Here is a 15959-nt window from a genome sequence, read left to right as displayed (position 1 = left end):
CGAAATAACTACACTCTCTCTTTTGTACAAAAGAACACTGACTTTAATTAAGTAATTATATACTAATTTACTGAAAGCGGAATTATCCAAATGTCGCTTGACAGCTACGCGTCCAGAACAGAACAAAAGCCGGCTGTGCTTCTTCTGTCTGATCAATAGATCTTCCTTCGGCCAGCTTCTCTAGCTTGCCCGAACGGGCACAACAATAGATTTTTCTTTGACGGAGAATTGATTGGCACATGATCACGCGCGGGGCGAAAAAATGATAGGAACAATGCCAGGTGAATAGGGTAACGCATTTTGTCTGACGCAGTCATGACTACATTATCTGTTCTTATTTTCGATATTTAAGTGTGTGTGAAGTTGTCATATCATTTAGTGGAAAATCACTAAACATTGACAGTTCTGAATTTATTTTCAATAGTTTTACAGTTTTTGATAGATAAAACAAATAGTTCTGGCCTTTAAGGCGATGCTGGACTGACGGTGAAACTCACTCGACGTCGGTACTTCAGATTTTTCTTCTACGAACTGTGGGTCGCGCGTGAGGCAAAGAGTAAGGGAAATAGGCTAGCGCTCTTTGTCAAACGCATTCATCTTTCCTTGTTCTTTTGATTTTAGCGCCTCTAATGCAACATCGAGGAACTAAATTAGTGCTCTGTCTCACTCAGTCTCACTCTTCACCGATTCTCACACTGATTCTGCACGCACACATAAACACGACATTTTTAATTGAAAGTATCTTTTATTCTAAAGCTTTTAGGATCGTTTTGAAAGCACACTAACAATCTTACGTGTAATTCACAATACGCTGGATGGTTATTATGTACATACAACGTCTAAAACTTTTATACGCAGCACATATTGTCACGAAACTACTACAGAAACACATAGTTTTGTAACTTTTTTCTGTTTTTCGTGTCAAATTGGTGCCAGCGTATTGTGTTTTTGTCAATACTTTAATCCTGGAGAAGAATTTATAATTCTATGAATTCCATAAAAAGTTTAGTGAAATTAAATATAATCGTGTTCAGTCGGTATCTCCAGCATCGCCTTAAGGCGATAAAAAAACGCATAAGACAAAGTGAGATGCCAGGTTCACGCAGCATGTCAGTTTGTCCTAAGTCATTTTCCAGACCCAATACTTGTAGGATTTTAAAAGATCTATAGTTTTAGATGAGTTCTAGAAAGAGTTCTAGCGTTTAACACAATTTATTTAATTTTTTTTTTTAAATTATTATAAAATATATATTTTATAATATTATATAATAAAGTTCCGTGAACAAAAAAATATTTTTCCTACAATTCTCAACATATCAAAGAGTTTTCCGAAGAGTTCCGGTCGATTCCAAAATTAGTTAATCAACAAAAAATTAATAACTTCCGAAAAAGCCGATTTTCCGCATATATGAGTGAAATGCTTTTCTTTTTTGAAGAGTTCTGTGTACGAAAAAATATTTTTTCTGTAGTTTTGAACGTAACCAAGGTCCTTCCGAAGAATTCCGGTCGATTCAATTATTTATTAATTTAAAAAAAATAATTATTTTCCGTGAAAGTCATATATTCGTATGTTTTAAAAATTCTAAAAATATAACAAAAAAATTTAAAAATAAAAAAACAAAAACCTCAAAAAAATAAAAAGAGCAAAAACAGAAACCATAATCTCGTTACGTCCACGTCATTGGTTCCGGGTTACGCTGAGAACGAGAAAAGCCAGTGTCCATATAACAATACATTTGCCAGTATACATATAACAATAAATGCGGCTATATCAGATGTTGTGCCCAGTGGTGGTCCAGGCACGTCGGTAGGTATTTCAGAATTGGCTTTTGCCCAAAGAGTTAGAACTCACGGGACGGCAGCAGCTCGGACGGGTTGCTAATCAAGAAACACTTTTCTTGTCGCAAAACAATGTAGATTTATTTTTGATACTTCTTCTTATACATACAGTGGTTGCTTACACTTAGATGGTCTGTTACGATGGGTTGCGGTGCGCGTTATCTTCTTATCGCTTCACGGTTCGACGTATGAGTTACGCATGATGTTGCTCTGGCGGTTGTTCGAATTATTCTCCACCGTTTACCGATTCGGAGGCCCTTTCTATCCTCCAATATTGCTGATACTAAAATGCAGATTGGCTATATGCTGAATCGGCAGCGGTGCGACATCCGGTGAAAGACTATCTTGTCTTCCGTCGTTGTCGCGTTTTCTGCACGTCTTTTGAGAGGAAGTCTCGAAAGACTATCCGCGCTTTTCGTAGCTTTCGCGTTTTCTGCACGTCTTTCGAGAGGAAGTTTCGAAAGATGATCCATTACTTTCGCGTTTAGCGAATATATGCATAGCAACAAAATCACTTTTTGTTGCTATGCACTGGTGTTAGTTTAGGTTACAACACAGGAAATAAAAATTATTTAACAAATAATTAATAATGCTGCCAAACTTTATGAAACATTGTTAAAAAAGTTTTGACTTACAAGGAAAATTTTTTATGCACAGAACTCTAAACAACCGATTAGCGTCTCACCCATATACGCGAATATCGAACGATTTTCGCGGAAAATAACAATTTTTTTTAATTAATAAATAATTGAATCGACCGCAACTCTTTGGAAGGCGCTTTACTAAGTTGCGAACTGTAGGAAAAATAATTTTTCGTACACAGAACTCTTCGAAAAAGATCAGTATCTCACTCATATATGCGGAAAATCGGCTTTCTCGGAAGTTATTAATTTTTTGTTGATTAAGTAATATTGGAATCCACCGCAACTCTTCGGAAAGCGCTTTAATATGTTGAAATCTAGGAAAAATATTTTTTCCTACACAGAACTCTTCGAAAAAGATCAGCATCTCACTCATATATGCGGAAAATCGGCTTTTTCGGAAATTATTAATTTTTTGTTGATTAACTAATATCGGAATCGACCGAAACTCTTCGGACAACGCTTTAATATGTTGAGAACTGTAGGAAAAATATTTTTTTGTTCACGGAACTTTATTATGTAATATTATAAAATATATATTTTGTAATAATTTAAAAAAAAATTGAATAAATTATGTTAAACGCTAGAACTCTTTCTAGAACTTATGTAGAACTTTTAAAATCCTACAAAATTGGGTCTGGAAAATGACTTAGGACAAACTGAGATGCTGCGTAAACCTGGCATCTCACTTTGTCCTATGCGTTTTTGTCGCTTTAAAGGCCAGAACTATTTATTTTATCTGTCAGGAACTGTAGAACTATTGAAAATAAACCCAGAACTGTCAATGTTTAGTGATTTTCCACCAAATGATATGCCAGCTTCACACACACGATATATTTAATGCCGTCTAATGCAAGATCTCTCAACTAGCACGTTACATAATTACTGCTTTGTTTTATTCTTGAAACAACCCTTATTTTTTTAGCACAGACCAACTCGCTGCTATCGCCAGGGCACAAGAAGAGTCGCGGAAATTGGACTGAGATTTATAAATTAGACATTACGACTTATTCTAAATTTGATGCTCGATAGATCAATTATGTAGATTGCATCCGACACGTCTTAGAATGAAACATGTGCATGGATTTACAGTTTTAACTTTGAAATATTAAGCGCGTATATAATTATGCCGATTGAAAAAAAGAAAACGGTTTACAAAGAAGTATTATTACATCAGTTTCTGGAATATAAGATGCACGGTCTAGCGGTCTTTACATATAGCTCGGCAATGGAAACGAGGCGGGTGTTATGCTGATTCGGTTACATGTTGGGATAGCGTCACGTTACGTATTTACTTCTTGCGCGTCTGTTCCGTGGTGCGGTTGTAGTGCGCGTGAGTCGGTGGGGCGCGTAGCCAAATTCTACAAAGTTGTGAGCGCGAAATAATAGGCCGTCGGGCTTTTAAACGCGATAGGTCGCGTCGGGAATTTCCTTGCCTGGTGCACCGGTGTTTGGTTGGGTTTTCAGAGGAAAATGACGGAATTACGACAATTGCATCAAGATTTCTCAGTGGAAACAAAGGAGCGCTTTACCCCGTTTTTGCAGTTGTCGCCAAGATGCGGGTAATTAGTATTTTGGTCCAGCGGTCAAAAACGTTTGACAAAAGCAAGAGAGCACTTTACCTCATTTTTTGCTAGCCCGGAATCGGAAATGAAAGAGCGAATAGATGTCAAGAACGTTTGGCTAAGATAAAAAAAACGCTCTACCTCGAATTTGACTCCAGTATAATTAGCTAGGCTGATCAGATCAGAAGAGCGATCTTTGCAGGAGACCGTTCTCTTTTGTACCGTACTCTTAGAGTGTCGAGAATGTTCATGTAAAATTCGAGCCTGCTCGTTGTCCAGCATTTCCGCCGCTCCAAGATCGTTTCGCTCGCTTACGCGCTCGAAGTTGCGCGTTTGGATCGTGTCAGCGATCGGAATCTCGGCGGTTTTGCGCGTACGCAACGAGTTGCTCGCGTGGTAACGGCGGTTTGCGTACTTTGCATGTGACGCATTGTTTAGCGGCGCATAGACGCCTGTTATGCTCTCCAACGGAGTTACGATAAACAGGAGAGACAATACAAGAATGCATCATTAAACTTTACGCCAATTTTGCACGCCGATTGACCTTAGTCAGTTGGAAGATATAATGCCGTTGTAGTATGTTTCGTCGAAGAAGCGACCGAGCATTGAGACTTCTTTGTCTCCTGTTCAGAGCAAAGCTAGAATTATGTTCATTTCTGTAATGATTAATTACTTTTCGTATTTATGCTTTGAATGTTTCTGTCTACCGTGTTGCTCCATAAGAGCATCACGCCCGAGCACGCTCGTTTTTGTGTGATTCTTCTCGCACGGAGCCAATCAGTAGATTCAACACGCCGTGGTTAACCGCCAAAAATACGGAAACTTTGTTGCCCGAAACACGGTTCAGTTACTTGCAGATACACTCCTCAATTATATCTCATTTTGAAAAGTAATCTTTTGTTTTGTACAGATGTAACGATACATCCACCGTCTGCGCGCCTCTGTATTGTTCCACCCGAACACCGAGCGCGGCGAGAAGCCACGTGCACGCACACTTAGAACATATAGACAGATGGAAGAAGAATGCCTATTGTTCTTGAAAGAAAAATATGTCCAGAGGAAGTGAGAAAAAAAATAGTTGCCTCTCTCTCTTGTGAGTAACTGCTCAACAGTGCGCATGTGTGGTTTACATTTGCTTTGCCGGTTTTATCCATGAAAATAGGATAGGATTCTTTAAGGTTCCAAAGTTGTTAAACGTACTCTTTCACGAACTGTCAAAAGTTAAACAATGGGCTTATATTGCATTTTATGTGGTAAAAAAAACAAAAGTATCTACATATATCTATATCTACAGATACGATGCTTGTATGCGTCAAATTGGCGCGCATGCGCATTTTGGAGCAGTTACTCACAAGAGAGAGGCGACTATGATTTTTTTCTCACTTTCTCCGGACACATTTTAGTCTGCTATTCTGCTTCCATTCGTTTGTTTTCTGTTCCTGAACTTCCTGAATTAGTGTGCACTTAAAATGAAAAAAATTATATATTTGAAGGTTAGGAAAAGCAAGAAGGGATGTTTCAGTGCAGTCTAGTGCAGGAATAGAAAACAAGCCTCATGTCTATATGTTCTAAGCATGCACAGCATAACCTCGCGGCGCGATCACGCGGCAGCACGCTCGTCGACTGTGGCGTTCTGCAACGCTCTTACTTCGGCTTGGCCGGCCGAGTGCGCGGATTAGCATATCCAACCGCGCGTTTGGATATATAAGCCGGCAGTGAGAACGCAGAGTTCAGATTCCTCCGGTTTTCCGACCTGTCCAGAAGGCGACCGAGCATTCTCAATCGCTCCCAGAAGACGAGCATTCTCGTCGCTTTCTAAGTTCCTCGACGAGCATTCTCGTCGCTATCTTTGGCCAAGTATTCTCGACCAATCACCTCCAAGATCTTCGACGAGCATTTTCGTCGCTATCACTGGTCGAGCATTCTTGACCAATCGTCTCATCCTCGTTGTTATGGTGTCTCGTATTAAATTATTAATTAGCTGCACAACGTTTTGTATTTAGGTTATTAATCACTCCGTGTTATAAGCGGACAAGTATTTTTATTGTTAACACGTATTTGATTTTAATCCGCGATTCAAGATTGGCGCTCAATGCATACTCTAACGTTGTCAACGTAGTTACTCGATCTCTCCAGCGATCGCGCTGAGATCGTCTCTTTCGGTCGCCACGTGTGGCATCTAGGAACTCCGGTCTCTCTCTCTTCGGCTTTGACCAGCGAGCGGAACACACGCTTTGTAAGAGCTCAGGAAATAAAGACTTGTTCAACCATTAATATACAGTCCACAATTAATCGAAGTGAAAATCATCACACCACTCAGACGTAACATCAGTCCTAATACACGACCAGCGGTGACTGGCGTACCACTCGAGTACCTTTGACGCTTCTAAACTCTGGGTTGTATCGTTACTTAGTAATTAGCAGGGTATCATGTCGATCAAGCGCCCTTTTTGCACGGGGCGCGCTCAAGCGAATTGCGGAAACGAACAAACTGACGGCGGACTGCGCTCGCGACTTCCCACACGCACGCGTTTGCGCGACCGCGCTTACCAATCGCGTACGTTCCACGATTCCCCCGACGTACGGACCAATAGTCCACGTAACCCACTATAGCATAACACATAGCGAATTATTCTGTATCTAAGTATGTTCTTATTTGTCAATATGCGAGTTATTATTACCGATTACACGTTGTTATTTTCCGCCTAAGTGCGAGCTACTCTTGTGTATTCTCCGCGATACCTGTGAACTGTTCTCTTTTTCTGTTTCTGTTAGCGTATCAAACTCTTTTCATTTGTAACCCGAATTACGCTTGATTATTTTATCAACAACTGCAATTCATTTAATGAATAAATTATTTTCTTTTTCTGTTCACTTTAAACTCTGGAAACTCGCCATGTTTCCTTAATAGCAGGCATTCTTGCGACCTCCTCCTTATAATTATATATTATATAATTATTCTGATACCGTCCATAATAATGTTTCTTATTTTTTCGTGTTTTATCTTAATTTTCTGTTTTTTTTTTTAGCCAGAGTTGTATTTGAACCAATAAGAGACAAGAGTTGATCTGATGGATCAACAGATATGTTTTTGCTAATTTTACTGCGTTCTTATGAGACATAATTATATAGTCTATCTAATTTCGTTTTCTTTGATCCGGATTGTCTGCTGGAACCCTTTACGTGGGCAGACGTCGCTTGAGCAGTTTGTAAAACGTGTTTATAATGATGAGATTATGTTCTTTGCGGAATTGGACAAAACATTCTCCTCTCACATTTCTTACCCCAAGCCTGAATTTGCCGTGTTACAGTCCCCGCCTTTTTTAATTTTGGCATTTATGTTACCCATTACTATGATGCTGTTTTGTTTGATTGTACTGATTGTGAGACACCTCTCCATCTCTGCGTAGAATCTATTTTTTCATCTTCTGCTGCAAACATTGAAGCATAGTTATTTACGTATCTGAAAAATATTCATTACTGTTATAAAAGTCTAGTAGTCCGTATATCCATATCCTTTGTCCATATCCATCGAATATCTACAGAAGATATTCACGTGTTGTCCACATATTCATGATCATCGAACAGCTATAGAGGATATCTTTTGGATATCTATGTCTCTCCACATATCTATAATATAATCACTAAATAGCTACTAATCAACATAACGCACTTTATCCTAAGAATATCTCAAATTGTCACAGATTGATAAAGACAATCCTATGGATATCCTAGTAGGTTATTACAAGATATTACAAGATAGTATTGAAAAATATCGTAAGACATCAAAGAAAAGAAAGGTGTTTCCCCAAAAAAGCCTGTTTTCGGGAAAAGTAAAATGGACACTAGTTCTAATAATTTTTTAGGCGAGGAATTCATGATGCTAGTTAAAATTACTCGCTAGCAATATCCTCAGGTTTATCGTCCAAACATTCTTCCGATGAGGTCTGAATACGTCTAACCTCACTCTCATCCGACATATTGAACTTTAATATAAAAATAATTGAAATAATGAGTAAAACAACAAAAAAACATAAAACTTACATTGGCATAAAATATAGATGTTGACGGCTAGATTGAGTGTGACATATCTCGACGCTCTTTACGCATGTGTATCTAACTCAAACGCCAGCGCAGCACTGAACTATTGCGTTCCTACTCCTCTCCGTACTCTTATTCTCAGCTATTCAATGCATCAAATATAACAAATGACAGTAACTAAGTGAAAAATCGAAATCAAAACACAAAATCGGTCGGGTGTGACATACTTGACCTAACTCACCGCGGGTTAAAGAAAAAAACCTAATTTTTATCTAACAAAGAAACTGTTACGTGTATCCGGCGCCGATTTGATTCTTCTTGAAATATGTTATTAAACACGAAAATCTAAAAGACCCGTATATTTTTATATCGGTTAAATCTCATTTTTAGTGGGTGAAACACCCTTTGAAAAGACGGTATTTCTCTTCCGGGACGAATACCGTAGAAAGTAAAAAAGACAAAAAAATTTTTTAAATAAAATTTATACGGTTTAAAAAGTACTTTAAAGTTGTAGAGAAAAAATTTTTTGTTTTATTTAACAAAATACCTCCACCATCAAAAGTTTTTTTTAAATTTTTCAAATTTTATTATACAGGGTTGAATTTAAAAAAAGAATAATTTTTAATTTGGCTGAAAATAATTTAAAAAATTTAAAAATATCTTTAGGTAAGAGCATTTTGTTAAACAAAACAAAAAAATTTTTTTTTATAACTTTAAACCGTACAATTTTTGCTAAAAAAATTTTTTTATGTCTCTTCTACTTTTGACGAAATTTACCTTAAAAAAAAAATACCGATTTTTTTTAAAAGGCGTTTCACCCCTTAAACATGAGATTTTGTCGATATAAATAAACAGGTCTCTGAAATTCTCGTGTTTAACAACATATTTCAAGAAGAATTAAATCGGCGTTGGACACCCGTGACAATTCCTTTGTAAGTCTCGTACTAGTAGGAAATAAAATTGAATCACGACGTCAGACAAGAAATATTAAAACTATAAATTAAAATTTATGGCTTTGTCTTTATTGGTTCAAGTGCAATATTGGTTCAAGTGCGCTTTGTCACGAATCACCAACATTAGCGATATAGAAAACAAATCCTATGTAAATAAATGATATGAAAAATCAGGGTTGAAAGTCTCCAAAAAGGGGAAATCGATTAATAAGGAATTCCTTGAGCGATTGGGTGATACAATAATTCGCCCCTCTTAGAATTAAGAAAACTCGGGGGAAGACGGAGAACTAACTAATGAAAAATCATTTGGAAAGATGATTGCTAAGAGGCGTTGATGAACTATCCTAGGAACATGTCGAATTTTTGAAATGAAATAAAAATATAATATCACAAAAGTTTCCACAAATCAAATCTCTATCTCCTTTTGATCAATTCTACTCCTTTTTCCAAACCTTATAAAATGTCCAACTTCCAAGCATTTTAACACTTTATTAACTACTACAACTGATATTGCTGTTGTTGCACACGTGTGAGCAATCACTTGCTCCTTCCATCAATTTCGGTCACGGTAATTCAATCCTTTCATTGTCGAGTAAAATTCAATAATTGTTGCCCCGATTGGTTCATTTAGCAAAGTTTTATTTTAGCAAGTATATTTGTTAATTGTTCACAAAGGAAATCAAAATTTCATTACAATTTAACAATTGAGTAAGATTTTAAGAAAAAACTTACACAAAGTGTATCTAAATATTGAAATCACTTAAAAAATTTTTATAGTATTTCATTGGACTGTTCAAATAAACATTTATTTTCAACTTTAAAAAGAGTAAAAAGTTATTTACAAGCAAGAATCAGAAAAAATTAAACGCTTTTGCTATATTAATTATTCATGCAGAATTGTTACAAAAATTTAATTGCGACAAGTTAATCAATCAATTTGCGGCGACAAAGGTATTGTTATAATTTATAAGACTCAATAAATACTAAGTTATGTCCTAAAAAGGCGCCAAGAAATACCGGGCCTAAGTTGTAAGATAGTCTAAATCCACCACTGGTAATAGCTACTAGATTTCAACTGGATATTTAGCGGACATTGAGTTAGATATCTAACAAATACGCCATCATTGATATCAAGTGGATATTGAGTTAGATGTTCAATAGATAGATCATGGATATCTAGTGGATATTAAATTGGATACCCAATAAATATTTAAAAGATCTTAAATTAGAAGCATTTGGATATACAAAATGTCCAATGGCTGTAAATTTAATATTCATGAAATCCTTAATAATTAGCAGGAACATCCATCCAGTCAACATTTAACAAGTATTGTGTTCTATGTGAGACGTGCGTCCTTATTTAATAAACAAGGACAAATAATGCTCTATGCGTTTAATACCCAATTTAAAACAGGATATATTTGTCGAATGTTTCAAATCCATGTATAGTCAAAGAATTAATGCTTTCTTATCGACTTAAACATCTCATCTTGGTTGTATTGTTCTGCAGCCCATGATTTATTTCCCTTAGTAGACAGGCTTATTTCTTAATTTGTTTATTAACCGATACATAAAATGAAAGTTATTATAGATGAGGTCATCAGACGTAGGTCTATTTATGTGACACTCGATTGTCTCTAATTGGCCGTGTAAAGAGAAATGTTGCTTTATAAGTGGCTGTGATTAATTGCTAGACAGGATGTTCACAATCTTACTGCGCACAGTTGTTTTATTTTCCTCTACTTCATCTTGCCCCTTTTCGTCTAATCAAAATAATATCAATAATTTTCCAAATAATGTTTACAAAAGTAGTACATAACATTTATATAGTTTGTTAAATATTGTCTCAGAAACACATTTACAAGAGAACTATTGTAACGTAATACAAATGTCATAAGTGAAAAAATGAGATAAAATCGCAAAGAAATAGCGAAAAGATATAAATTATCGTCTAACTCAATAACGCAACTGCCTACTATGCTGGCTTATTAAAAACTTTTAACGGCTAAAAAACACATCTAAAGCATATGCTCAATTGTGATATATAGGGGATACCCCGTCTTACTATCCCACTTTGTTTTTTTTATCTTCCCCTATTTGAAATTGTGACAAGTTGACTTACCCATTTTTTATTATTTCCAAATAACGCGAGTGTTTCTGTATCGTAAAAGCTGGATATATCGTATTCAAATAATCGATCTCGGTTAAACCACATTTCTCAGCTTCCTGATACGTGCGTTGTATGACATGATATATTGGGCTTTGTATGCCATGAAACGCAAAAGTTTCACTTCTTATACGGCGTACCCCTTCTTCCAGACTCATCCAATTCGCTTTGCGTCCTTCCGGTTCAATTTTCTTCACCATTGCCTTTCTGATGGGATCTTGTATTCCAGTAGACTGTATTCCAATAGAAAAAAAATTAAAACTTTTTAATTTACAATTCTGTAAAACAGTAAAAAGCCAAGCAAATTGTTTATGTTATCTATTTTATAATATCAATAAATTAAGAATAGTACAGTTAAGCAATAATTATAATACCGTTAACAAATACTGTAAGACTAAAGTTATATTACCAAACAATCGACTTGATATCAAGCCAGTTTTACTTTTTTTCTTAATAAAAACATAATTGGCTTATCAATAGGAATATCATATCGTATTTGTCTTTATTCAGTCATATTTTAATTTTTAATTGATAGCGCGCAGCGATGAGATATCTTTGTGATTAAGTTGATTGGTACAAACAAGAACATTAATATTATGGTAGGTTGTTTGAAAAGTAATTTCGTTTTTTTTTTATAAAAATAAAAGACAATTTTTTTATAATAAATAAATATTTTATTGAATTATATATATTGTCTGTTTTGGTCCAATACCTTTTGCCATCTTTCTAGCAGTAGCATGATTCCACGCTCATAAAATTTTTGTTTTTTGCTGGTAAAATACTCCAAATGATTTTTGACTTCCTTATTTAAAGTAAAGGTTTTACGTCTAAAAAATTTTGTAGAGACCGGAACAAATAATAATCAGAAGGTGCCAGATCTGGAGAATATGGTGACTATATCCCATCCAAACTGTAAAAGCTTTCGACGAGTTACCAAACTTGTATGAGGTCTCGCATTATCTTGGTGGAACACTACACCTTTTCTATTAATCAATTCTGGCCTTTTCTGTTTAAATGAATTATTCAATTTGTCCAGGTGATGACAGTACACTTCAGAATTGAGCGTTGTGTTGTCCGGTAGAAGCTCAAAAAAAAAAGATTCTTTTGAAATCCCATCAAACAGATAGCATCACCTTTTTTTATGAATATTGGCTTTCGAAGTGCTTCGAACCGGTTCATCTTTTTTACTCCATGATCTCTTGCGTTTAACATTGTTGTAGATAACCCATTCCTCGTCTCCAGTAATGATGAGCTTCAAAAATAGTTCATTTTCTTGACGTTTGAGAAGCAAATCACAGATGTCACAGATTTTTTTCGTAAGAACATAAAAAACCCATATGTCGAGCTTTGAGATTAAAAGGCTATTCTACAATGAGTTGCAAACGCTCCGTCGCCAGTTGCAAAGAACTAGCGTTATTTTCTGTGGCAACGGACTGTCGCGGTTGCTAAACGAGAGTTGGCCAACTTTTAACTTTGGCGACAGCAACTGGCGATCGCACCACCTTAACCTTATAAAGTGAATTGAAAGAGCGTAGCGGAGCGCGGCACAAATTACGACAAATGTGATTTGTGCTAGGACAATTTTCGGTAGTGATACCTTGAATGTCTGGTGCTCACATATCTCGTTTAACCAAACATTCAATTTGCACCTTTCGACAATTTCCACATTCAAATGTAGATTAGGCGTTGAAATTATTTACAACTTGCGACTGGCAACTAGAGCCACTCGCGATTTGCAACTATACTTTGCAACTCATTGTAAACCAGCCTTAAATCTAGGCGTTTAAAATAATCGGTCGAATGAACGGTCGAATTCGATAAACCTAATCTCTCAGTGATCTCACGAGTTGTTATTCGCCGGTTTGTATCAATTATTACCTTTATTGTGTTTTCATCAGCTTCAATTGGCTTTCCAGAACGTGGTGCACCTTCAATATCAAAATTGCAAACCAGTTTTGGCACTGGCGTTCTATCAATACATCTTTGTTGGAGAGTCCCGATAGCGCACATCCCAATAGCACACAAACCACTCACAATGGCAGATGCCTAGAGATTTTCCGTAGGTTGGGTTAGATACGAGGTGTGTTCAAAAAGTATCGCGAATTTTGTGTTTTTTCAAAAAGTATTTATTTATTCATGAATATCTATTTTGTCCCCTTCAAAGTAATCCCCATGAGATATTATACACTTGTGCCGACGGTTTTTCCAATCTTCGAAGCACTTCAAAAAATCATTTTTTTTTATCTTGTTCAGCTCCTCCTTCGATGCCGTCTTTATCTCGTCAAGCGTAGCGTAACGTCGTCCTTTCATGGGCCTCTTCAGTTTAGGGAACAAGAAAAAGTCACAGGGGGCCAGATCTGGGGAATACGGTGGCTGCGGCATCATTAGTGTGTTGTTTTTGGCCAAAAAGTCGCGCACAAGCAACGATGTGTGAGTAGGGGCGTTATCGTGGTGCAAAAGCCAATTTTTGTTCTTCCACAAATCCAGGCGTTTCTGGCGGATTGCTTCGCGCAAATTGCGCATAACTTGCAGGTAATATTCCTTATTGACCGTTCTACCCTGTGGCAAGAACTCATGATGCACCACGCCCCTGCAATCGAAGAAAACTGTCAGCAAAACTTTCACATTCGACCGAACTTGGCGCGCTTTTTTCGGTCTTGGTTCGTGCGGCAGCTTCCATTGAGATGATTGAGCTTTGGTTTCCACGTCATAACCATAAACCCACGATTCGTCACCAGTTATGACCCTCTGGAGCAAATTTGGGTCGTCGCGGACAGAGTCCAACATCTCATTAGCAATGTTCATGCGATGCTGTTTTTGGTCGCAATTGAGCAATTTTGGTACGAATTTCGCGGCGACCCGTCTCATGCCCAAATCATTGATAAAAATCGAATGGCACGAGCCAATCGATATGTTTAGGTCCTCAGCAACTTCTCTAACGGTGATTCGACGATTGGCCAATACCATTTTCTCCACTTCATTAATTTTTTCGTCTGTTGTTGAAGTGCTCGGGCGTCCGGCACGCTCTTCGTCGTTCACATCTTCTCGGCCTTCTGAGAACATTTTGTACCACCGATAAACGTTGCTTCGGTCCAAGGTAGCTTCTCCGTATGCCACAGTCAACATTCGGAATGCATCCGCGCACTTAATTTCGTTTTTCACACAAAATTTGATACAGGTTCTTTGATCCATTTTTTTGAATAGGTAAAAATCGAAGACGATCCAAAACACGTGCAAGCAAAGCAGCTGTCAACAATTAAGTGAACATTCAAAATGGCCGAGCTTGTCGGCATAAGTGAGAGACATGAGTACCAACATAACGCCACAAAAAGATCGAAATTCGAATATACGTAACCCGCGAAAATTCAAAATTCGCGATACTTTTTGAACACACCTCGTAAGTCAAGATGATTGGTTGGTGGGCTATCGGGATGTGCACTATCGGAACCCTCCCCATCTTCGTCATACACATCGGATAACTTTTTTCTTGCTTGAATAGCATTTTTACTTTTTCGATAATAAAAAAAATAAAATATGCCGACAATGCTGCTTTTTACCTTTCATATTTGATAGGGCACCAAACAAAAACTACTGCGTAGAATCAATCGAACTTTTTCACAAGCAAGCCTTGCTATATCAGCTGTCAAAATACATAATGATTATGCGGCTTAAGTGTGAAAATGCCCTTTGTTGGGAAAAAACGAAATTACTGTCCAAATAACCTAATATGTTCCAAAATATGAAGTCAGCCACAATTAACATTATTTCACGAAATAGACAAAATAAAAAAATGAAGGTTATACAAATTTGTCAAGAAGGGATTTCGAAATTATGTAAAGTACTTCCTTAGATAAAAATTTTGATGTGGAAACAAGGAAAGTGATGATCTTTTTCATTCATCTTAGTAGTACAAATAATATAGAACATGCCAAAGCAAGTGATAAAAACAGAATAAGAACAGAGAAGTTGTAAATGTGTGTAAGTGAAAGTGAAGAGAAGAAAAGAATATCAAGAGAAATAAAAATAAGAACAGTATAAACTGTTTCATTAGCTTGGTCAGTACAGTTCGTGCCAGGTATGCCTGGGGTCCGATTCTAGGGTTCATGTTTTGTTCTTAGTTGTTTTTACCTTTATGACTATTATAAGCGGATGCTGCGTCAACGATCATGAATGTATCGTAGTGTTAGTAAATTATGTTTTGACAGCCGGCCGATGTAACCTCAGTTTTGATCGGTGAAATCTCCGAAATATTCCAAAGCTTAATTGAAAAGAAACGGATCGAAGCCTTTGATATATCAGATAAGTTGTAGTTTTGAAAATAAAAAATTGTTATTATTTGACAATAAGAAAATATACTTTGTGAGCTGTTTTTCTGACGATTACAGGTAATAATAAGACTTGGTGCGAGACATTACCGTATTCTTTAATAAATGTAAGGATAGTCAACAGTGTTTGTAACGATAATTATCAAAGGCTTTGATCCGATTCTTTTTAATTAAGCTTTGGAATATTTCTGAGATTTCACCAATCAAAACTGAGGTTACATCGGCCGGCTGTCAAAACATAATTTACTAACACTACGATACATTCATGATCGCTAAAGCAGCATCCACTTATAATAGTCATAAACGTAAAAACAACTAAGAACAAAACGTGGACCCTAGAATCGGACCCCAGGCATACCTGGCACAAACTGTACATACGCAAATTAATAATAGAAAAGTCAAGAAATGAATGAAAATTATACCTTAAA

The 15959-nt window shown here is 36.6% G+C and overlaps 1 protein-coding gene across 2 annotated transcripts in view; it reads right to left on the bottom strand.

Moving 5' to 3' along the window:
- The window catches only part of LOC105202144 (glutamate receptor U1), an 82585-nt gene that overhangs the window by 1252 nt on the left and 65374 nt on the right, over positions 1-15959 (bottom strand). For both annotated transcript variants that reach the window (XM_039448106.1, XM_039448110.1), the window contains one exon: positions 11162-11439. In XM_039448106.1, the coding sequence (XP_039304040.1) occupies positions 11162-11439 (278 nt within the window). The remainder of the gene's footprint in view (positions 1-11161; positions 11440-15959) is intronic.

Source organism: Solenopsis invicta, chromosome 1 (genome assembly GCF_016802725.1).
Source record: "Solenopsis invicta isolate M01_SB chromosome 1, UNIL_Sinv_3.0, whole genome shotgun sequence".
Classification (NCBI taxonomy): domain Eukaryota; kingdom Metazoa; phylum Arthropoda; class Insecta; order Hymenoptera; family Formicidae; genus Solenopsis; species Solenopsis invicta.
The sequence above is the reverse complement of the archived record's forward strand: the minus strand, read 5'-3'. Positions and strand labels throughout refer to the sequence as shown.